General features: G+C 40.6%; 1 protein-coding gene across 1 annotated transcript in view; it reads right to left on the reverse strand.

Moving 5' to 3' along the window:
- Positions 1-24,099, reverse strand: part of CALD1 (caldesmon 1) — a 91,181-nt gene extending 67,082 nt beyond the window's left edge. The window contains exon 1 of the mRNA XM_030445684.1: positions 23,969-24,099. Within this exon, the coding sequence (XP_030301544.1) occupies positions 23,969-24,099 (131 nt within the window). The remainder of the gene's footprint in view (positions 1-23,968) is intronic.
- Positions 24,100-24,510: the final 411 nt, after the last annotated feature.

A 24,510-nucleotide genomic window follows, 5' to 3' on the forward strand; every position in this document is an offset into this window, starting at 1 on the left:
ACCCACCCACAACAACATCCAGAAACCACAGCTGGCAAATGCTACGTGAAAAGGCATTCCTTCATTCTTACTTTCTAGCTGAGGGCCAGATGCTTCACGATCCTTCCTTAAAAGCACAAAAAAAGGGAGTGGGTGTACAGAGCCTTGACCAGTCTAGCATGGTCCTGTGTAAGACCAGGCAGCATCCTAGACATATTCACAGAACCAAAAAAGCAAATGGTCTCTTCCTTTACTCTTAGGAGTTCTCTGCCCAGTGGAGAGAGAGCCAAATGACCCTTTCTACCCCATCACCCTTAATAAACTACAGTTTATAATGCAAACCTGGTAGATTAAGTAGTAATTATTGTGTCCCTATCTGTACTAGGTGCCAAAATATCACAGTGAAAAAGAAAGCATTATTTGAGAAAGTAAATAGCAGCTGAAGGGCCTAGAGAGAGAATGTGGTTTACTTCAACCTATGGCATGCTCTACCTACACCACTTCCAAGGGTTTCTTCCATCTTTTCTCCCATTATCTTTATATATAATAGGATAATTACTTATGTGAAATCCTCCAAAAGCATTTATCTCACTTAGAAAATGAAACACTGTTCAAAAGTAAGACTCAGAACCTTATGAAAAGGCTTCCTGTCCAAAAATTTCTACAGGCAAAATTATGAAAGTTATAAAAATATTCAGTCCTTGGCCCAACAAAAGAAGCAAAACCAAATCAAACACAGGGTAGCAATTTTGAGCTTGCTAATACTGGAACAAAGATGGGTAACTTTCATCTAGACCCATTGAAGCCAGATTTATGTAACAGTGTGTATTGGAAGAATCAGAAATAAGGAAAAGTCACAGTATGGACATAGTTCCTCTTGCATGTCTTTCTATGGAGGTGTCATTTAGGGAACTTCTTCCACAGAAGTACCCCAAAGCAGCAGCTTTTTTTTCCTATAGACTTTAAAGGCAGCACTGGGATCAGATAATAAAGCACTATAAAAATATGGCAGACAGAGATCTTGATACCAAATGGGAAAAGCCTATTGAATTCTTTAAAAATATAATTAAACTGCTGGTAAGGAAAAAAAAAAAAAACAAAAAACAAAAAACAAAACAAAACAAAACAAAACAAAACAAAACAAACAAAAAAAAAAAAACCAAAAAAAAAAAAACAAAAAACAAAAACGAAAAAAATTTTTTCCCATCTTTTGAATGCATCTAAGCCCCAAAATCTTGGCTTGCACATGGACACAGTCAAGCAGAGGACTCTAAGGGAACTTCCTGTGATGAAAAGGTCACTTAACTGTTTCTTATTTAAGTGTCCTCAAGTTATGGAAATTTAGCCACTGAAGCAAGATTAAGGGAGACAGGAGCAAGATCTAAACAAGAAGCATAACTTTTACTACCTTATATTAAGGGTCACTCCATCTGGTTTCTCATAAGAGACCCAGACATGTCAAATAGATTCAGAAAATCTGTGCTATTTAAAAGGAGGTGAAACATTTAATTTGTCTATATTCTGCTTTGCCTTTCTGTGTTTGTGAACAGCGTACAACTACAGGTTGGAAAAAAGGGAGACTGAATAAATCAAAACGTATTACCAGCTATCCACTTCCATGCAGTGTGACTGGATAATGACATTTCTGATCCCACTCTGCACAAAGGGGTGGTAATCAGTCAGATGTTGTGCTTTACTTCTACATGTTTGCACCACTGTACCTGACAACAGCCCTCTTCAAGGACAACATACCCAGTGTAGGTAAAAAATAAAACAACTGATACCTCAGATCTCAGCACTCAGTATTTGCTTGGACTATTTACCAGCTGATTAAATTTATGACACTAAAAGGAGAGAACATCTACACACACACACTTTGTCCCAGTCTGTTCCAGACCTCGTGGTTAGAGTCCAGTACCAACTCTGCAGACTAAGACTAAGACCAAAGAATAACAAGTGGGTTTCTCTGCCTCTTTGCATTCTTGGCAGGAAGAACTTCCCTGCCAGATGCAGCAGAAGAAAGCAGAGGAATGGCCTCATCACCAACAAAGATGCACATCAGCAATGGTTTGATTGAGAGCAGTCCCAGACAGATCAAGTTCTTCTATTGTGGGTGATAGATTTTATCACCTTCACAAAAGATAGCCTGAAAGACCACACAAAGGATTTTATTAATTCTGAAATTCCCTTTATTCTACCAAATGCACAGTGTCTCAAGTTTAATTTAAGAAAAGCGTTACTTATGGGGAAGAGCAATGGTGAAGAAAGTTGCTCCAGTTCGGTCTAAGCCCACAGCCAGTGGTGTAAAATCACCTTGCAGTGAGCAGGTGTTCTAGTTCTTTGTCCATGAATTTATTTCGCTCCAGTTTAGATCAACTGTGCTTCTCTATATACCTATGTGAGCAACCAGATGCAGTCCACAGCCTAACACATGTGATTGCTGCCTCCAAATGGTATTCTTGGAAACAAGCATCACTTGTTGTCTCTGTTGCCCCTGAGGCTGGATGATAAATGTACTCAGAGTAAGTACTGTGAGAAGTGCATTCAAACCCGGGATCTCAAATCACTGATTGTGTTCATTCACTTTTTGTATCAGCAGCAGAAACAGAAAATCGTCCTTCCTCTTAATACTTTGGCCCTTTTTTTTTTTTTTTTTTTTTTTTTTGGCTAAAACACTAGCCAGACAAATAGTGCAGGTTATGATAGACAAACAGATTTTATTACATCAACAAGTTCTTTTGACTGCGTTTGTCCTATACTGATCTTGGCTCCAGCAGTATAGAGGATGAAAAAAAAATAGGAAATAAGCATTAAACAAAGATTCTTTAAATACTAGCAAAACATTTGGACTCAGGCTCTCATTTGTGCCCTTTAAAACTATTATTTAAAAAAATGTTTATGCAGCAGAGGCATTTCTCCTACACATAAAAATTCTTGAAAAACAGGAAAAGGAAATTAATGCTTCCTTCGAAATTAACAACTGTTGGCACAGTCTTGAGTCTGTTACTGTGATACTCTACTCTGTCTTTATCTTTGTCCATATTTACAAGATCCTGCACTTAATTCTGAAGTTAAGCTACCAATAAATTTCAAAGGGAGAATAAACTCAAACATTTTTCTTATTTCAAACATATTTTTAAAATAATTTTTAAGTTACCATCAAATTATATGGAACATTGTAAACAAATGTAGTCACCAAGACTGCATTTTTGAAATTTAACCCAGCATTTTCAACAAATTACAGTGGCTTACCAAGGCATAGGATGGCATACCCAGGCATCCTTCAACATGGACCATTCAGTAAAATTTCTTTTGTTCTGGCAGTGTTTCTATTTTCTAGCAATATCCATTCACTGCATAGTATGTGTAACCTTGCTGTATTATGGGGTGTGATACTCCCCAAGCCTTACTTCTCTTCTAGGACACCTGTGCAGTACCAGAAATCATATGCCCACCATGCTTTTATCAGTGGAATAGTGCTTGTTTTGATCAACATAGGCTGAACAGATTAAAATTTAACTCTAATCTTGTGCAGATTTCCTGTAGAAATGCAAGGGGGCACTTCAAAACCATACAGGCTCCAACCCAGGAAAAATATTCAAAACTTCTTTAAATCCTGCTGACAGCAAAGAGTGTGTTTATGTTCAAGTGTTGTAGCCCTCAGATGGTTTAGAAGCCACTACATAAATTATGAAGACATCCTTTCCCATGGAAAACATGATAGTGTTATTGGCATTTCATGATACTCCACAATGCAAAGATGCAGGCATCTACCTTGAAGTGCTGGTATTTTTACAAGAGTAAAAGGCTCAGTCTGGCTTAGCAGTAGCAGTGGAAGACTTGTAGAAGACATCTAGACTTTGCTGAACAGAGCACTGCCACACTGGCAGAGGGAACTTAAAGGATTGCAGGGATCACCGCACAAGCTATTATAGCTCATCCTAAAAAGTTAACACTCACCAAAAAAGGGCTTCTCCTTCCCCCTTCCCATACAGGCTGCACACAGAAGAGTATCTGCATCACAAATTCTTACCCCGTAAGTGTTATATCAACCATTACCAGCTGTTGAAGGCTCTAACCAAGATCAAGCAATGGCTGGCTATATTTTGTGGGTTTCAATGTGTCTGCTGAAGTCCCTTTCAGCAAGGAGCTATGTGAAACTCACTGGCAAAAGTCAAGCCACATTCAACCTTTGTGCAGCATCCCTGCTGACAACATTCCCAGGCAATCACAACTTACTTACAACTTACTTCATGAAGGGGAGCCCATAGACAGCAAGTGAGTGGATAGAGCTCTTTGTTTAATATGTATTTTTCAGTATTGAGGATTTGGTTGTATGTTTAGGTCCAGAGGACCATGATTTGATTGAATGGGAGATCCCTTTAGAAACAGGTTCTTCTTGCAGTGAAACTGCACCAAATTTATTGTCTTGCCATTCTCTGAAAATAATCATACTTGGCCTCACAAACTTCAAAGACAGAACAGATTCATAGCCTTCCTGGACAAAGGACAAGAAAAAACAGATAAAGAAAAAAAATAAATTAAGAAAACACCATGAGTTTTATACCTGGCCAGCATTCACCTGTCTTGCCATTACCCCACCCACAGTGAGGCAAATCAGAGGCACATTAAAGCTTTTCTTCTGACATGAACACTCCCTGGGAAGGACAATTATGAAACTAAAGGTGGAGGACCCAATGCTGACAAGATGGTGGGGACGAATAATGGGAACACAAGGAATGGAAGTACAAAATATTTCTGAGAATACCCTTATGCCCTGTAAAAGAGGTATTTTTAATTTCTTGTCACTTTGTATTCAGAGCCTCTAATAATATAGGCAGAACAGCAGTATCAAAGAAATTCTGCAGCTACAGAGTCATCCCTTGCATTATGCTGTGAGAGTACAGCCCATATGCATTTTGATTTCACCTCACAACTAAAAAATTTAAGATACGAACAGCACAATGCAATGGGCCTAAAAATGGCATAATCCTCAGGTCTCACAAATAAAGTAAGCAGTAGCAAAATACAGCAAAAAAAAACCCTGCTGGGACATTTTCATTTCCATGAGCAGAGTCCTACTATGTGAGATGGATTTTTTTATTATTACTGTGACCTTAGAATCTTATGTAACTGCAGACTGGGATAGATTTTATTGTTTTAAAAAGTCATGTAAAAAAAAAAATCTCTCAATGTTCATGACAGAAGGGGGAAATTTGATCTAGTCATATTCTAGACAATAGAGAATGGAGAAACATTCTAAGTTGAATAGAACCATGGTTTCATCAGATAAGAAAGGTAACTGGGGAAAAAATCATTTTACCAAATCCTATAAACTGAGAATGTGAGAAACTTGGTGATCTCCAGCTCTTTTTTTAATGGACACATTACAATGGGCATTGCTGTAAGCTAACTCAGCAAAGCTGCCTCTCAGTGAAGGCTACAGAACAAGCAGAAAGCTTCCACTCATGATGCTGCCTGCTGTCCTTGACTTGAGAGTCAAGATGTCAATGTGGCTGTGATTCATCACCTGTCTTCTTGCTGACTTGGAATGGTTTCTGGCCTCCCTTCTGGAGTGACCCTTGGGCAAGGCATGAAACTGATTCCTTCACCCATTCAATTGCTGCTGCTCCCCCTGGGCTTTGCCCATCCAGGGCAGGAGTCCCTCTCAGGGCTCAGTACTCCCCAGGCGGATCATTGATGGTTTTCTGCAAAGTCCTTCCAAGACTACAAAGCTCTGATGTTGGCAGGTCCTCAGCTGCCTTTGGACAGAGATTACACCCTTCTTGGCTGTCTACTTGACTGTACTATGAAGTTACTTCCAGTGAGGCATACCTGAGCACTCAGCAGCCCTCCAGTCACCAAGGAGCAAGCATGTTTCCCTAACATTTACATTGCCTTGAAGGTCAAGTTTTCTGTTACTTGTAACATTTAACAACCTGTGATCTTTGAGCAAACAGCATTCCAGATGGAGAAATAAAACTCTGCTCTTTGTGAACATTACATTGCTCACTCAGCACGTCAAATCAAGGTGCTGCCTGCACTGGAAAAGGTTTGCACGAGATTCCCATCCTCCCATTTCTTCTCTCTTCTCATTAGCACAGTGAGTGGGCTGTGTGGCTGCCCAGCCCTTGCCTCAGACAGAGCAGCCTTTATTTCAAAACTGCAGGGCACACAGCTATCTACATATTTATATGGTAAACATGAATACAACAGCCACAGTAACAAGAGCTGTCATAAATGCAAACACAATTCTCACAAAGTAAACAGCACTGTTTTACAAACAGGGCAGGTGGGTTACAGGCCACAGTTCCTAAACTTATCTCACCTAGGCAGAGAAAACAAGACTTGAAACATCTATCTTTCACCTCCAAAAAACCATGTCCTCCCAGAAAACCTAAAAGGATGCTCTGGTGGCTTCTGGCAGTGGTAGGGAGCTTGGGTGACTTTTTCAGGAGCACACATAGATCAACAGCGATTTTAAAAGTGATCTCACAAGGTATTGAAATACCTTTTAATATCTGACCTCTCTGGATAGGTCATACCTCACCTAATTTTAGCTGTCAAATCAATTAGCTAAAATTTCATTACTGATCACCTAGGCTTTCCCCTGTCTATAATCTACCTTGTTCCCACTAAAGGTGAAGCTCTACAGTCTCTTTTAAGATTAAAAACAAAGACCTGATAAACCTACACAGCTATTCATGGGTCAACTATGAGCTTCTCTTAATAAATTGTGACCTTATATCCTCCTTGTGTTTGGTCCACAGTCTACACGGTACCTTTTCTCAAGTTCACACATTATTTGACTGCTTTGTGTGTTACAATTACTTATTGATTTGCATGGGAATGGGTTTTGAGGGGAACCACATTTTGGAGTCACGAGTATAGTTCAGCAACATAACATTTTAATTTTTTTTTTTTTTAATGTCCAGCATTACCTTGAGCGTTGGTACAAGTAGCAGCTCTCACAAACTTACCAAAAAAAAGTGGAATACTTTCTGGGAGTATAAAATAGATTGGCCACTGTTATTCCAATAAGCACATTAGTTCCATGTGCAAGAGAAATCAAGTGCTCATTCATTACCCAATTTGTGGTGACAGCCTAGTGAGATATCTTCTTTACATTCTGATAGCCCTATGAAATGAACTGAATTCCCAAATAGTCACAAAAGGCCAAAGTTAGCATTTTCTTTAAAAAAATAAAATATAGTCAAGTCTGCCTCTGGAGCAGATTGGCTATAACCTTGAACCTTAAAAAGGAAATGAGAGGGAGGGACAGAGGAAGAGAGAAAGAAAGAGAAGAGAGAAAAAAATAGAGAAGGGAGAGAGAAAGGGAGAGAGAAAGGGAGAGAGAAGGGAGAAGAGAAAGGGAGAGAGAAAGGGAGAGAGAAGGAGGAGAGAAAGGAGAGAGAAAGGGAGAAAAAAGGAGAGCAAGAAAGAGAGAAAAGGAGAGAAAGAAAGAGAGAAGGAGAGAGCAAGGCGTACATCATAAGAGGGGTGGGGAAAAGCTAATGGCACCAGGAATGGAAAATGTGGGCATTAAAAGAATTTCCTATTCTAAACAATGTGCAAAGTTAAAATACTTTCTCCTGAGATTATTCTCAGCATAAATACTCACAGTGGCTATTTATAACTGTCTGGTAGCCTATGACAAAGATTTTTTATTCCAACAAAGGAGCTGTATACGAATGTAGGACCTGTTTAAAGAGCTATTTAAAATGGAAAATAAACCTCTCTTGCGTCAGCTAGCCATATGGCTACCTGTTTCCATGCAGTCTAAACACTGCTTTCCTGGATGCTGATAACTGAGCATTAAATACTAAGGGAGGGAAGAAAATACCCTTGGTATATTTATCACACGCCAAATACCCATTGTCGTAAAGGCCAACACCCCAGTGCCTGCAGAGCGAGGTACTGAGCTGAAATAAAGAGTTTTGCCCAGCACCTCCATGGGTGCACAGGAGCTCCAACACAGAAAGATCCAGCACAGCACAGAGCAACCCTGGCTCAAGGGACTGCCTGGAACAGCCCAGGGAGTGACTGTGCCAGGGCATTCCACTTGGGTACAGTCCTGTGCTACTGGGAAACTCCCTGGGGCAGAGGGAATGGGGTCCAGTTTGCCATGAACTTATCACATGGGGGACACTTAAAAAATGTATTGTTCTTCCTACTCAGTTCTTCCACTTTTAAATCCTTTCCCATTATTGGTGTTTGGAGGTGGGGCACTGAGAAATGCATGGAACGTGGTTAATTTAGAATAAAACAGAACCAAAGCACCCAAAGCACTTCAGAAAGGTGAAGATGATCATATGAAAGTAAGAAGTTACTGGCTGACATGAAGGGCTTCAATCCTATTACTGGGAGCCCTGAGTAGTCTTGATGTTCAAAAAAGAATGGGAACCAAAAGGAAGGGAAGGATAGGGATCACATCCAGACACTGAAAGAAAGAGGGGATTGATCACTCACCACCATTGGTGGTGGTACTCACCACCATTTAGTCTTACTGTTTTGCTTGTCTTCAGTTTTGAACAGGGAAAGAAAAATTAAGTAATTTGGTTATAAAAAGACTTCTAAAATCCATGGGAAGCTTGCTGAGATACCTCATGATAAGAGATTGCTGGTACTACCAGTATGGATTTTTGGGGGGAAGATACACCTGTGATATGAATGGGGGGAGGGGCCTGTACTCCCATCACCTGTACATGATGAACTGCAAGTGTCCCATTAGGTGGTTCTGACAGAGCGACCAACAGCCCATTTTAACTCCCTGCATGAACTATATCCTTTCTTTTCATCTGGTCCCCAGGTAAGCAGTTGCATTTTGAGGCACAGAAGTAGGTGAGAGAGATCCTGCTGTATCCCCTTTCAGCTCTCCCTATAAAGCTTGTCTTTAAGTGCATTCACTGTGCCTGGGTCACATTTCCTAATGATTCCACAGTTAATCAGCTGAGCTGTGACCACAGTTTGTGTTATCTGTAATTGCCTGGCTGTAAGTTCAGCCACTTCTCTGTCAATCAGCTCTGCACACCCTGTGTTAATTAAAAGCACAAGAATTTTGGAGGGGAGAACTTTCTCTTCACTGTGGTATGTCTAAAGACTTTGCAGAACAGTTCTGATCATAAAGTTCAACTAATGTATATTTTTTCAGCTTAATTTTGGTTTGGCTTTGGTTGACTTTTCAAGTTCAGATCTGAATTTAAAAGAGACTTTTTACAGTAATGATTGGACAGAGTTGCAATTCAAGAAGAGAGAAACAGCTTAAACTAGTTTCAAGTTCACATTCAGGTTTAAATCTCTGGTGTTGGTTTCTAATTTCTGACTTCCAATAGTAGTGAAACATGACTGACTTGAAGTTAGGTACACCTACCAGCATAAGAGGAGTTGTTAAGCACAATTTAGCTTTTGCAGAAGAGAGAAGCCAGGGAGCAGAGCAATTCATGTAAAAACATCAAAACCTGTCCTATCTACCAGAAACAGAGCATTTTTCCCTACTCTCCAGCCCTCTCAGGACACACTATTCATAGCTCAGTACTAGGAGGCAAGGCTTCTACCCATATTTCTTAATGGAACATTTTACCACTTCAGAAAGTTTTTCTCCATCTGGAGAATCCAGAGCTGTTCATTGCCTTGCAGGAAACATAGAGGTCTGGGACACACTTTCTTGATTCACAGAATGCTTTTCTAGCTCCCTGTCACTGAAAGCTGCTACCAATACAGGCTTTTATGAAAGAGAAAAAAAAAAAAGTATAAAAAAAAAGTACACAAGCATTTTATCTATTTTTTAAAGGATGAAATCATCAAGAATTTTGCACACAAAGGGAATAACAGGAACCTTTGTCTGCCTAAATAAGACTTTCATCACCTGCACACAGCTCTCAATGGAAGTATAGGAATGTTAGCACAGCAAAATAAACTGTTCTGAGACATGGAATTTTAATGATAGTTTAATCTACTGCACACAGTTTAGCGACGTAATGAGGAGCCTCTAAACCACAAAACTGCTACAGACTGACATCCACATTTCAGTCGTAGTATATGGTTTTAAACTCAGCAATGACCAGATGCATAGCACAGTACATTCTGTTCTACCAATGGCAACTCAACAGCATCATCTACATCTGACTTTCATTCTTTCTGGTATCCAGTATCCTGCCTTTTGGAACAGGATAATAACCATTATCCCACCCTGTTTCTAATTCTGTGGTAAAGCAGCTCACCACTTCTAGCATATTTAATTGATAAATAATGGGGAGTTGGGCTAGGGGGGAAGAAGTCTAGAAGATGGAGTTGAGTTTATATAATTGACTTTTTTTTTTCTTTTCTTCTCCTAAAATCTCTTAATTTGTCAGTTGTTCACAATGTACACTAAATGTACAGTCTCTACTGCCACGTTCCTCTCCTCTGCCTAAGCAAGGGTTGCAGGCAGTTCAGCAGTTCTGTGTCTTTGGAGACTCACACTGTTCTTTATTAAAAGGTGAAGTTGCATTGGTCCTGGCTTATGAGATGGCCAAAATAATATATATATCTTGCAAGCAAACTGCAGAGCAGGCTGTTCTGCAAGAAAGCTCACAGCTGTTCTCTGCCTTAGAGAGATGGTGTAGGTCCCATGGCTGAGACATGGCTGCTATTCCCAGGTCTGCGACTCAGTGATTAAAGATGGAGCTTGAGGTAAAATGTGTTATGACAGCCTAACCCCATGATGACAAAGGCACATTTAGAAGAAAAAGGAAAGTGGTTCTGGCTTAAGGGAAAAAAAAATAGAAAGAGAGAGAGAGGGAAAAAGTAATAATGTGATAGGGTCATAGCTGCTGTCACAGATGGCAAATCAATCCAGTTCACAAGTGGCAGAAAAGTACCTTCAGTCAAAGGGTCTGGTATTGCTCCTGCCCTATTTTCTGATTGCTTTCCCCCCAAAAAAACAGCATCATGTTTGTTAATTTTGGCCATATTAAGTCTCCAGGTGTCTTCCATGTCCTTCCTTCACACAGACAATCAGCAGTACATTAAGGCACCCTATCCACTGACCATTTAAGATGGGGCTCTTAGGCTTGCACAGGCATTTGAAACAAAAACCAAAAGCTATGTCAGATGAAATACCACAAAATCAAGTGGAAAAGGGCTATAAGGATGTGCTTTTACTCCTCACCGACTTCTGCAAGTGTTTTTTGAATTAAGAACAGACCTGATCCACAAAAACCCTATAGATTATGCAAGCAGTTCCTGCCATCTCAGTGCCAGACACCCAACAGCTGGTAAGTCCAGAATTATCAGGCTGTCACCCTAATCATCATCCCTTGGCATAGGAAACCATAGGCACACACACTGCAATATCTTCATATCAACATCCAAGAGTCAATAGTAAGTGTGTGACAGAGATAAATAAAGGCTCTGCATCCAATTTTGCATGCAATAAAATTTACATGGAGTTCTTATTACATGTAATTAACAGAGGTGGGCCAACATCCAATCTCGAGGCCTTAAAATGTATGGAGGAGGATTCTTGAAGCCTATTGCCAAAGTTGCTTTTCATGCTTCTCCCATCTGAAGAGGCCTGTACCAAAGGATGGTGCTGAAAACTTTGGGCCTGGGTGATTTCTACATCATTCTCCAATTTCTGCAGCTGTAGCTTGAAGAAAACCTAATAAGTAGGCAAGAAAAAAGAAATCATACAACCCCTTTGATAGGTTTTTGTCTGTGCCATTAAGTCCCTCTTCACTCTCTATTGGCAAAGCTAAAGGAACAACACTACCACATTACAAGGATGATGAAGATAAACGTGCATTTAAGTAAATAATTGGCAAGATCTCAGATGGTCAGGTTATGGGGATGCACAAAGCAGCTTGTATTATGAGAGAGGAACTACAGTGCTAAAGGAAGGAGGAAAGAGAGTTAAAATGCCACTATTACTTCCAAAAGAAGGAATCACTTTCAGCTACATTTCAAGCAATGGACAAATTTCTTCATTTTTTTGCCCTTATGCTTTCCACCCTCACTTTATCTGATTAAGTACTTAAGGTTTAAAAAGTTTGAATTCTAACTAACAAAGAGGTTATCCTATTTTAAGAAGTCTTCATTTTAAAGCCCATCTGCAACTCTGTTTATCCTGCCTTGCAGAAGAACAGCTCAAAGGCACTATAGAAGTGAGCCATGAACATGCAACCCATTCCCTCTAAGAACTGACAGCTCAGATGATAAGAGCTTACATTTACAGAGGCATCTTTCAAAAGTGCTTTACAAACTATATAATCATGGAATAGTTTGGGTTAGAAGTAACATTAAAGATCACCTCGTTCCAACACCCTGGGCAAGGGCAGGGACACCTACCACTAGAACAGGTTGCTCCATCCAACCTGTCCTTGAACACTTTAGGGAAGAGGCCTCCACAACCTCTTCAGGCAATCTATTCCACTGTCTCACCACCCTTATAGTGAAGAATTTCTTCTTAATGTCTAATCTAAATACACCCTCTCCTAGTTTTAAGTCATTCCCCTAGACACAGAGACACACATCTCTACCAAAATAAAGTTAACTCTTGAGTAAAAGGTGGCAGCCTACAAAATAATGCACTCCAGTTGAACAAGAAGATATTTTAACAAAAACACTCAATGCTGCCCATAAAAATGGCACATTCCTTACCTCAGAGCAGTGAAGATCTCAACGTTTACTATATGTGATCCAAATGAAGACTATATTCAGAATATTTTTATTAAAACAATTGTCTCCAGTGCAAATGTCCCAACTTAGTGTATGTTGGGTTAGCTGCCGGATGTCAATAGAAAGTGAACACATGCTGCAAATTCAGTGGCTTGGTAATTAGGAAAATGTGCATGTTTCCCAAGTCTGCTTCTCTGTAGGTAGGACTAAAGGGCAACATTATGTCATTTCCCTTTGCGCAGGACTCCCTATTGACTTCCATAAAGAATTTGGCTTAAAAACCGATGACAGGGTACAGCCTGAGCGGAGGGAAGAACAACCAATAAATAAAAATGAGTTGGTGATGGAAAAGTCATTCCTAGTCACCAAGACATCTTACCAGTATTTTCTTCCAGCAGGATAATGAGGACAGGATGGATGATCTCTGTGCTGAGTTATACCAGTCCCTTAGATCCTGAGTAATTACTAAACATGCACATGCACAACCATTGAAAATAGATTCAGACTGCAATGGAGTGAAAGGAAGCCTTAACACACTGGTACAACGTAACACAGAAACAGCTAGGAAGGCATGACTGTATGTTAAAACAGATCCTTAAACCAGGGTCAACCTTTTCCTCTAGATCCATCACCGCTTTAAAACAGTCAGTAGTTGTTTTAGAATTCTTCTATATCAGAAAGCATTGACAAACTTTAAAAGCCTCCTCAACCAAACGAGTATTTTTTGATCCTTGCTCCATTTCTGTGCACTTAAGGCCTTTATCTCCTCAAGCAGATATTATATCAGCAAAACCATGCAGCCAACAGACTGAGAAGTCACATTCCCTCCAAGACAGAGTAACCACAAGCAGCAGGACCTATAATGATATCAAAGTCAGTACATCAGGTTCTCATTTTAAGTATGACGTGAGCAAGATAGGTGAAATCAGGATGGAGCCAGCAAAGCAACAGGGAAACAGATGAAGAAAGTTAGACTTTTAAGTCATGAGTCACCAAAACAACACCTTCAAGCATTCTCTCTCTCAAATAGTGTCAGAGCCAGTGACACAGTTAGCGTCTTCATTGTCTTCATGGTTATTATGTTCTGTATTAGTCCATCTGACAATAATCAGTAAATGAAAAATTAGATTAGATACCCACTGAATATGCCTAAAGCTTTGCCTTGAAGTTATGTATTCTTCATTCAGTTTATGCATATCCTGTACATACATTCAGTACTGAATTATGAGATTTTCATTGCTTTGTAGGGGGTTTTCTCATATTAAATAAACAACTGAGATATTCTTTCTCTTCAGAATATTGAAACTACTGATCCATTCCATGAAAATTTTTGCTGAGAAAAGAATAGCCCTGGAGGAAATTCTACAGCCCTCCAGTATAAGATGATTACATGCTAAAGAGAGAAAAGACTGACTAGCTTGTACAAGAGAGAAGGGGGGGAAAGAGGAAAATTAAACCTTTTGCTTAAAAAAATTAATCTTGAGGCATTCCATTACAGACAACCCCTCCAGCCATCGTAATTCACTGGTTTGAAAAGGTCATTAGTACTCTATCCCATTTTTTTGGGAGAATGAAAAGCCAGATTCATGGGCATGACGTGAAAGTTGCCATAGTATTGTTGTGGGATGACCTGAACCCTGAAACCCCCATCAAAGAATTTATCAGGGGCAAAATCTGTCATGGTATTCACAAGTACATACTGCAGCCACAGAGAGCACAGCAATAGTGTTAATACAAAATACGCAGCACTTAATGGTCTAAAGTGCTTTTTTCTCCTCTTTCTATGTTTCTCAACCCAACTAATACTTTCTCCTCCTCAGAGCAGGCTGGACATGTGGCACCAGACACATGATCTCAGCACTCAAGAATAGGCTGCAGTGGGAATCACTTCGTTATCCATGTCACTGACCTTCAGAGGAATACCCCACTGAGCAAGCTGGACCATAAAGGAATCCATGTGTAGCCAGTGTTTAGAAAAGCCACCTTCTTGTCTTTCCCAACTATGGCACTGCCTTTTTAAGACGCTGAAGTAATAGCTGCAGGAGAATGTCGGGAATGTTCCGAGGAACAACACCCAGGAAAAGCTCGCTATTTTGTACAAGCTGAACTTGGAAATGCTGTGAGGGCTGTTAAGCCTAGGAGTTGCAAAGTGGTAGAAGAAACCTATTCTAAAGAAACCACAGTCGTGCTATTCCAGTGGAAAACATGATTGTATTTTTAACCCCTTTCAATGCAGCCATAAAGTTTTCTGCATGTGGAAAGATAGGAAATCAGACTGGATGTTGAGAACTTCATCTGGAAGGGTGGCATGATGTACCAAATGAATGCAACAGTACAATCATCTCACGAGGAGGCATAAGAACAAAATCACCTGCATATGTATAATCAGGCTCTCCAGTCTCCACTTTGCTCTGTCCTCTCAACAAGACGATAAGCATTACGTATAAGCAGTGGACAGTCTTCTGTGGTCATTGACTTTCTAACTGTAAGCAAGTTTATCAAAATCTGATGGCCAGTTTTCTATTAACATGCAGGCCACAAACAACTTATGAGGGTTTGGGGTTTTTTCACCAAAATGCTCATTTCACTATAAGCCATTACACTACCTTCTTCTCTCTGTTCAAAACTACAGATGAAAAAGTTTTATTCATTATATTAAGGGGGTTTCTGCTCTGGGGCCTACTTCACCCCTGTATCTTTATTACCTCTGTATATAACATGCCTTTCAGAAACAGCCAGGACTGATACATAGAATACCTGATTTTCTCCTTATCACTGGCAGTTTTATAATGAAACCACCTTGTTCTTTAAGAACTGTCTGCTTGCTGAAGTCAGAAACTTGCCCCAACAAATTCACACATCCCCCAAACAAAAAAATTATTTTTGAGAAATAAGCTATTACACATAGGAACCCCTCTTCTGGCAAGAAGCTGTATGTCTTGTGAACAAGTGTGTATATTCTCAGTCACCCCCACAGTGCTTTTTTCACTTTAAAAGTTGTGTTGCTCAGATTTTTCTTTCTAGCTTTTCTCTCTATTTGTCCCCGTAGAATACTCATTGGAAACAAATTACTATAATAGTCCAAGCTATTGCAGAAGTCCAGCTGCCAGGATCAGGAGTAGCTGTAGTCATTTGCTGACTCTACAATGGCTTTGTGGCAAGTACTTGAGCACTTTGTTTCTTGCCATGTGGTCAGTAGCCACTGGCATCTGACTCCCCAACCAATACTGGCCTTCCTCTGGTCTGCACCTGCCCTCTTGATATATGGTCAGCTACTTAATGGCATGAAGGGATGGTCAGTGTCTGAGCTTCCCAGTCTACCATCACTTATGCTACCCAGTTTTCACAGGGTCATGTTAACAGTGGAAACAAGCAACTGCAAGAAGAGGTAGGATTTGCATGGAAATGAAGAAAACCAAAGATTCCTCATCCAGGAACCCAGCACCAATGCACCCCACCACAGTCACAAAGACATAAATAGAAGTCTATACATATAAGTTGCAGAACTTTACCTCAAACCTAGGATGAAATCAAGTGCATTAAATCTATGCAAACCTCCCATTCCAAAAGGCTTACCCTTCTACATGGGTTTACAGTAAGATACTTCCTTGAAAAAGGCTCATTTGACAAGCAGAAATTTAAGTCATGGTAATTTGGTTACTTTCCACTGTGTGCACTTAATTGACTTAAAATTATTTTAAAATTTACCATGACATACATCAGGTTTAAATCATACATCAAGGGCTCAAAAAGAAGGGACCTCTTATTCAAATGAAGCAGTTTAAACACCAGAAGACATGATGTTGCCTCATGTTGGTGGAAAAAGGAAGTACTTGTATGGTGATGTAACTTAACAAAACCTTTGAAGAAGCCTTGCTCTTCAGTAAAAATCTCTCACACCTCTCTTATGCACTCAGCAATAGAACACTGACTAGAAGACAACCTGTTGCTAGAGGAGTCCTTGTTGGCTTAAATAACATTGCCATTAAAAATGAGTCCCAAGCTACCTGAAAGGAAACCAAAGTATGTTCTCAGCAAATATCAGAGGGAAAAAAAATTTAAAAAACAAACCAAAACAAACAAAACAACCACCAAAGATACAGTCGCAACTACCTGAACTAGCTGTAAAGTTACAGCCTTGCCTTGAATTTTCTGTGTCAGTATGACAAACTCACTGGTCTTTTTTCAAACTACCTGGCAGACTATCGACGAGCAAGTTTTTGTACTCCAACCAACAGGTTTTGACAGAAGGGGGAGAAAACACCAACATCTATTTACATTTTCTTAATGTCAGCCAAGATGAGACTAACCTTTAACTGTCAAATACATTACCCACTGGTTTATACTTTCCAATAAATAAAAAGAAAACATCCTGCTTACATTTCCACTGCTCATTACCCTCATTGCTTCCCAGGAAGAGAAGAGCTCAGCTGCAAGGCAGACAGAATTACAGCTCCTTCTAATCCATAGCTGTATCACTTTGGTTAACCTCACCCTCTGGTCACACTGCATGCCAGCAACCCTGGCTGTCACCAGACTTCTTTTCTAAGGAGTAGCTCCCCAGAAACTTTATTTTATGGGCAAGAATATTTCTTAAACTGTGTGCTGATGACATATGTAGCCCAAGAAGCAGAGCCACCTAATGTCTCCCTTCATACTGTGAAAGACCTTGATCACACAAGGACAATCTGCTGGCAAGGATGATGTTCTTTTAATGTGAGCTAACAAGTAGGTTATGATAATAAAGAAGTTTGGAGTTTCATTTGCAAATCACATTTTACTTCTATACTTCTCTAAACTGAGCAGTGAACTTTGCCCAGGCTGCCAGCAATCTGATAGTATTTACATACTAGGCTTGTTCTTGTGCAAAACTTACTAGCATTTGACTTCATCTTTCTAAAGGGAAATCTCTGATTGTCTGATTTGATTTGAGATATTAGAAGATACAGATGTTAATAAAATGCTAAGTCACACTGAGAAGCAGATGCTACTAAACTAATTTTAATGTCACTCTTTAGAGTTTCACAGTTGGGTAACAACAGTAGTTTTTACATGCCTAATAATTCTTACCACACTGAGCTCAGAACACCCTGAATCTGTGCCTCAGTGCCCACGTTGCTTTGATAAGATCCAGTTCATGGAGGACTTCAGTCTACTTAAAGATGATAAAAATACAGCAGGAAAGAGAAGGGCAGATTTTTCTTTGGGGTGTTACCAGGTTGTAGGCTTGGAGGAAACACTTTTCACCCAAGAATTTCCTTAACTACTTGGTGTTTCCAAAGCAAATCTGCCACTCTGCTGAAAGACGTAAAAGATGAGGCTACTTTGCCAGCTGTCTGGGTGCTGGATTTGGACTGCTCTCCTATAGGCTTGGCTGGTAAATCAGATATAGTACAGTGATTACAGAATGATTTTAAGGTATATGTGGGATTAACATCTGAATACTAAGGAGATGGAAATTTTTTTTCTGTTTAGGAGTTGCAGTGGGATTAGTTCAGTAAAAATTATAATCTGTATGTCTACCTTATTTGGAAGAACAAAGCTTCATTCATAAAACATTAAGATTTAAAAGAAAATATAATCTGCAAAACACACAATGGCTGTAAATTAAGAGGTAGGTTCTACTCAGCTCATTTCATCCAGGGCAGCTGAAATGGTACAATAGCAAATATTTGTCTAGTACCCAACCTCATTTGAGAGTGGCAGGAGAAGGACATGCTGTAATGAGTGACTGGGTCATCCTTTTCTGTCTGAGTTAAGTATAATATCCAAGAACTGCAGGAACAGTCATCGATGCAATGTGAAGGGCTAAACTCACCTCAACAATCCAAATATGTCCTGTCAGTCCTGGAATTCAAGGCAGCTGTGAAGATAGGTTAACAGCTGGAGCACTTTGCCTCAATTTGTTATCAGCCCTCACATGCTTAGAATCTTATTTATTCATTGTCTTAATATTTAACTCCTGGAAAGAGGATGTCATGCCTCAGCTCTACCAGAAGGTGAGTATTTTATGGAAAGAAAAGCAGAAACCCAGTAGTATTTGGAAACTCCAGTACTCTGGAAACTCCAGAGTATTTGGAACTTCAGGATATATGAAGTTCATGGACAGACAAAACTACTGTGCTGTAGCTTTTGTTTTAGTAGCAAAAGAGGCTTGGACCAGAGAAGGGAGCATCTCTCAAGAGGACAGAGGTTGAACATTTTTGGAAGTATTGTTCTGAAATAAATCACGATCACTGGGAAATGATACATTAAGGCATATGCAGCCAAATTCTCAAGTTTAAACACACACTTCTTGAAAACTTCTATTAGAAAGGCTTTCTCCATTCTGTTACACAAGCCTGAATAAAAGCATGGTCTCTGAAAACTCAATAAAAATGTAACCAGACATTTGGGAACAAGACACAGGCAAAGTCCCAGTATTTCAAGAAGTAGGGGATAATTAAAAAGAAACCATGCTGTATTTTTACAACAGGATGACAAATACCTCTCCTTTCCTGTGAAATACCTCTCCTTCCCTTAGGGAAGAGCATTATGTAGGGCAAAACTGTGGTTCAGATTCAAAGTTAAGCTTCAGCTAAATGGAAATCAGTCTGACAATGACCCCAAGATCTTCCTGAAGTCTGTGGCAGTGATGGTATGGCAATGAAGCAAATTGGGTCAGTGCACCCACATCAGGGAGGGGTGAATATACATCGGTTGGACAATGGCAAGCCAGCCAGTTGTAAAGTTGTGGCTCAAGTGATAAATAGATGAACCCGAGAGCTATTCTTTAGAGAGTTCAAAGGGGCAATTTTTGCTCTCAGCTATGGTGAAGGGAGTGGGGTCTATTTTCACTTCAAAAAGTATTTCACCTTGATTTTTCACTGTAGCTGCATGCAGCTGTGACAGACCAACGTACACCAGGAAGATGTTCACAAAGCACTACTGCTCTAGACACACACACTGCCTAGCCCCAGGCTAAATTCCTCCAGCATCAGTTACAACATCAAAATGACCAAACCTTATGGTTGCATTCAAGAGAATAACTTTTACTGAGCAGGAAGAGGCACAAAGCAGCAGGTGGCAATTTTTCTTTCCCTTGTTTAAAGAACTCAATCCCCTGTGCTTCAGCTACATGTGAGATTTTTCCTATCAGTTAAGTGCAACCCATTTCTGTGACAGCCCAAAACTCCCCCATGTTATGTACCCTGTAGCTGGGAAGGCAAAGTGTGCATCCAGCTCCTTCAAGGCTGCCACTAAAAGACTGACTCATAAATCATCTGAATGGAATAATTCAGGTAGAGCTTAGTCCCAGGATCAAAGCTTGAAACAGGAGGAAAGCTTCCCACTTATTTTAGCCAGCTCTGGACAGGGGACGTCAGGGCTTTAGACCATCCCAGGCACAGGACTCCCTCTTCCCCTGAGAGGCAAGATACAGCCTTGACTTTGCCACAGAGCATTTAAGAGACAGCACACATCCTGTCACCCAAATGGTTTGCAGGGTCCTATTTTTCCTGACATGCCACCTGGTCAGTGGAAAACACATGCAAAAGGATAGCAAGCAGTTAAGTCTGTCATATTTTGTCCTGGGTTTCCCAGCCTATGCCTGGAAACCCTTGTTCCCCCCAAGAGGTACAAGAGCTGCTGTGTCCCAGCCAGCCTGAGCACATGCAATAAATCTGGCAGCCTGGGAGGAAGCTGGACAAAACCCTGGATGCCTGCTGTTGGCCACATGCCCCCAGGCCTGCAATGCTACTCCAAACAAGCTGATAGGCCTCCTGAGAACCCAGACAAATACAAACAGTAAAAAATTCCGGCTGGATAAAATATCTGGGTGGGTGCAGTGAGCACACATGCAGAATCCAGGACATGTGGGATACCTTAAAATGACAAAAGCTTAAAATGCAAAAAAACCCCAAAAAACAAAAACAAAAACAAAAACAAAACAAAACAAAAAAAACCCAACACTAGCTTTCTGAGTAGGTTGCAACCTATATCTGAGTTGCCACAACATGAACTACTAGCCAAAGCAAATGCCAGGGATGAATCACTCTGACAGTCTTTAAAAGACAAAGCCAGGCTCTCCTCAGGATCAATCCTAAACATAGAAACCCAGAAAGTTTGGGTTATACAGCGCTACAATGTATCATTACCAACAGCTTTCTAGTGGAAAATAACCCAAAACAGAGCCTGACATCAGCACTCAAGGATCAAATTTGCACGAAGATCTGCAAAAATCAGACATCAAGTGGGTGGAAATCAGTGGCTCCAGCATGACATACATTTGGGATGCTGATGGCATATTTAATCAAATCAGTCCTCACACAGCCTCCAGCCCCTGGGAAAGACAGGATAAGGTCAAGTGACTCCCTCTTGGGCATGTGGTTTGTAAATCCATGCTGCTACAAGGCTCACCCCTCAGTCTTTCTTGGGTACCAGCATCAGGCAAGGAAGACAGGCTTTCCATGTGACTTTATCCCAGGAAATGACAAAATGTGTCCCCACAGCTGGCTGAGTTACAAATACTGCTGTCTGATGTGGCTGCTTGCACTTCTGGGTTTACTGTTCAGCTCAGAGAAGCCTAAACAGTGTCTGTCTGGGAGACACAGCAAACATGTTGCAGTCTACACATCATCATCCCTCTATCCATGTCCCAGGGGAAACACTTTCAAAAAGTTTTGGCGTCCCCATAGCAAAGCTACAGCCCACTGATGAGAGGGTACAGCAAAACACCTTGTGCTCAGAGCTGATGGAGCATTTTCAGCCTCTGTGTCACTCTTTAGGACCACTTGATAAAACACCTGAAAATGTTCAGACAGAGGAAGGTCTGGAAAGAAATTTGCTGTGGTTTTGAGAGATGTACACAAATACACTGTAGGTGCATTTTTTAAAAAGGTGAAGATGATCCCCAGATCCCTAAAATCTGAACTCACTAAAAATAATCCAGCATAACATATTCATGTATTAGTAATTATCCAGAAGCTTACTCCAGTAAGCAGTGCAATGCAATGGAGGTAGATGTCCAGCTCCTCCTGGTGTTGCCCTACTGGGGAAGAGTTTTGGGAGGTCCCAGCTCCAAAAAACTCAATATGAACTTGAGAATCAGGCTCTGTTATTGTTAAGACAAACCAAAAATAAAACAGCCAGACTAAATTATTTTTAAGATCTCAAGATTTTTAAAGCAGTCTTGTGACTTTTAAGGGGTCTGACTCATGATACTTGAATGCTTCAAGTTGGCAGCAGCAGAGGGAGTACAGCAAGATTTAGTATGCACCAATTTATTGCTAAAACCCTTCAAATGTGTGGGAAAGAGCATGGAGCCCTCTGCAGCAGTTCAGCAGGGGACAAAGGCCCAAGCCCTCCGGCAGGGCTGCCACCAAGCTCGCCTCCCTCCACAAAGATTACCACATGAAATCCCAGCAAAGCCACCCAGACATGGCACAAACACTTCCCAAAAACAGGCATGGGTGGGTGGAGAGGGGGCTGTTCCCTGTGTCACTGGCTGTCACCCTCAGACACAGCTATTTGGTTTCCCCATGATGCAGGGGCAGGTATTGCCACAGGCCTGCAGGGCTCCCCAGGGATGGCTCCTTCAAGGGACTCAAGCTGCATGGATGCACCCAAAGTTCTGTATTACAGTTTCCATGGTGGTGAGAGCAGACAGCCTCATCCCTAGCCCCCCGTGGCAATGACTCTGTGTAAAAGCTGGCCGTGCCCCATAGCCCATACTCAGACCACCCCACAACCTCTGCACACTCACGTAAGAGCTTAGATGCCTTCATGGGGGTGTTCAAGTTACATCTTTCTGTAGTAGAAAACACCACTTGGACTACATCCCCAGCATTCTCCACAGGCTACCCAGAGCCATTAGCAGCAAACACCAGAGTCTCAGCCTTTCCTTAAAAAGATTTTCTTAAAGCAGACATATGCTAGAAGTACAGAAATATCATGTGCTATATCGTGCACTGGCACAGGCTCTGCGATCCCTTCCATGCTGCTCAACAAAAATGTCCCTCCAGGTCTGGGGGCAAACCTGGGACAAGAAGGTAGCTTAGTGCCATGACACAATTGCTCCTCTGCCCTTTAGGGAGTTCACCAACCAAGAGATGGCTGTATTTTGCAATAGAAGGCTGCTACCTAATTTCCTTCTGGTCACCACACTTTGTGTGAATTTATTTCTTCCAGGCAATGCTGCTCCTTTCCAGAACTCATAGGTCCAGCTTACAGACTTACAAGAGCTCAGATACCCAGTTCAACACAGCAACACTTCCTTCAGAAAGAAAGGCAGCCACTGCATCTCATCTACCTGGGATTATTCCTACAGTGTATCCATGTCTGTCTGAGAGGTCTGCTACATAAGCAGTGCCTTATTAAAAAACTCAAAGTAGGCATACAAAATACATTTGGCATTGCATTCTGCTGACTTTAATTTAAAATTGCTCTGAAATATAGTTTCTCCTACAGCATTCGTAACCCAAACCACCATATTTTTGTCAGTACACGGGAAAAGACAGAAACAAAACAAAAATGAGAACAAAATGGGATTAAACCTAAGTTCCATTATTTAAAACCCCTGCAGTAATAATAAAGTAAATCCAAGCTTTATGTCAAAGAACACATTACAAAATCAATGCATCCTGATTTTCTCCCTGCTTACTTCAGTGCAAATCATGGGAAATGCCATTAAAGACAATGGGACTATACAGATGTAAAACAAGGTTAGTTAATGAAATGTTGTTCCTAGTATTTCCATTCTGCTCCTTTCATAAACTGATACCCTTGTACCCATGTCAAGTTCTGTTCTCATCTGCACCAAAGTAAATCTGTAATATTGATAGCAAATGCTTCCCTTGTTGTAAAGTGTTCGTAAATGAATAAAAAATGACAGGCACTACAAATACAATAGCAGCAACATGGCAAAGACAGACAGATATGCTACATATACCAAGCTTCAGTTGCTGTCTAATAAGTTGAGCTCTGTGTTTCAGAAGACAAAATCTTTTCTGTACAGCATCTCCCTCTCATAGCATCGGAGCATGAGTTTTCCACCACCAGCAGTTTCACATGGCCATAGTCTACCTTCATTGTTTACATTCATTTATTCACAAAGAAACTAGAAGCAGAACATTTACAGCAGCCTAAGGGAATTAGCACCAGACACTCCGACTTCCAGCCTCTCCCACAAGAACTAAAGTTAATAACTACTAACTAAAAGCTATTTTACAACACTAATATTAGCAGGGACTCCTGGGTTAGCTACAGCATACTTTGGAACTTAAGACACAAAATCAGCAAAGCACTACTAATCAAAGGCAAGCCCACGGACATCATTTTCCCATACTATACTCACCTCTCTGCTTCCAGGCGGCATTTCCTCACGCTTTTGCTCCTGAGCTCTCTGCGGCGTTCAAAGTCTATCCATGGTGGGTGTTTCAAATGTTCAGAGCTCTGGAAAGATCCAAATCTGAAAAGGGAAGGCATGACCACTTAGATGAAACGATAATACAATGGATGTTTTAAACTGAAGTCCAGTTAGTTTTGTTTTGCTTTTTCTTAACTTCGCTGTAAACTATTTTTCTTTTCCATCAAAAATTTTAAACTTCCTCCGGTATTTGTTGAGATAAACAAGGAATTAATGGAATGCCTGTGTAGGATAAACATTAGGCTGTGGCCTGCCTTCTGGCTTTCCTAGTTAAAACTTAATATCAACATGATTTAAGTAAGGACTGTATGCATCTTGCTAGCCCTTACAGACTAGCTATTGTAACATCCACAGGCTTTTTTTACAAACATAAAGCAACAATTCATCAAGATTTTAACTTTTAGCTTTCCAGTTTTACTGGATCAGAAGTGAAAATGCTGCTCAAGAGATTTTCTTATTTTTCTAGTTGC

Source organism: Calypte anna, chromosome 1 (assembly GCF_003957555.1).
Source record: "Calypte anna isolate BGI_N300 chromosome 1, bCalAnn1_v1.p, whole genome shotgun sequence".
NCBI classification, from domain to species: Eukaryota; Metazoa; Chordata; class Aves; order Apodiformes; family Trochilidae; genus Calypte; species Calypte anna.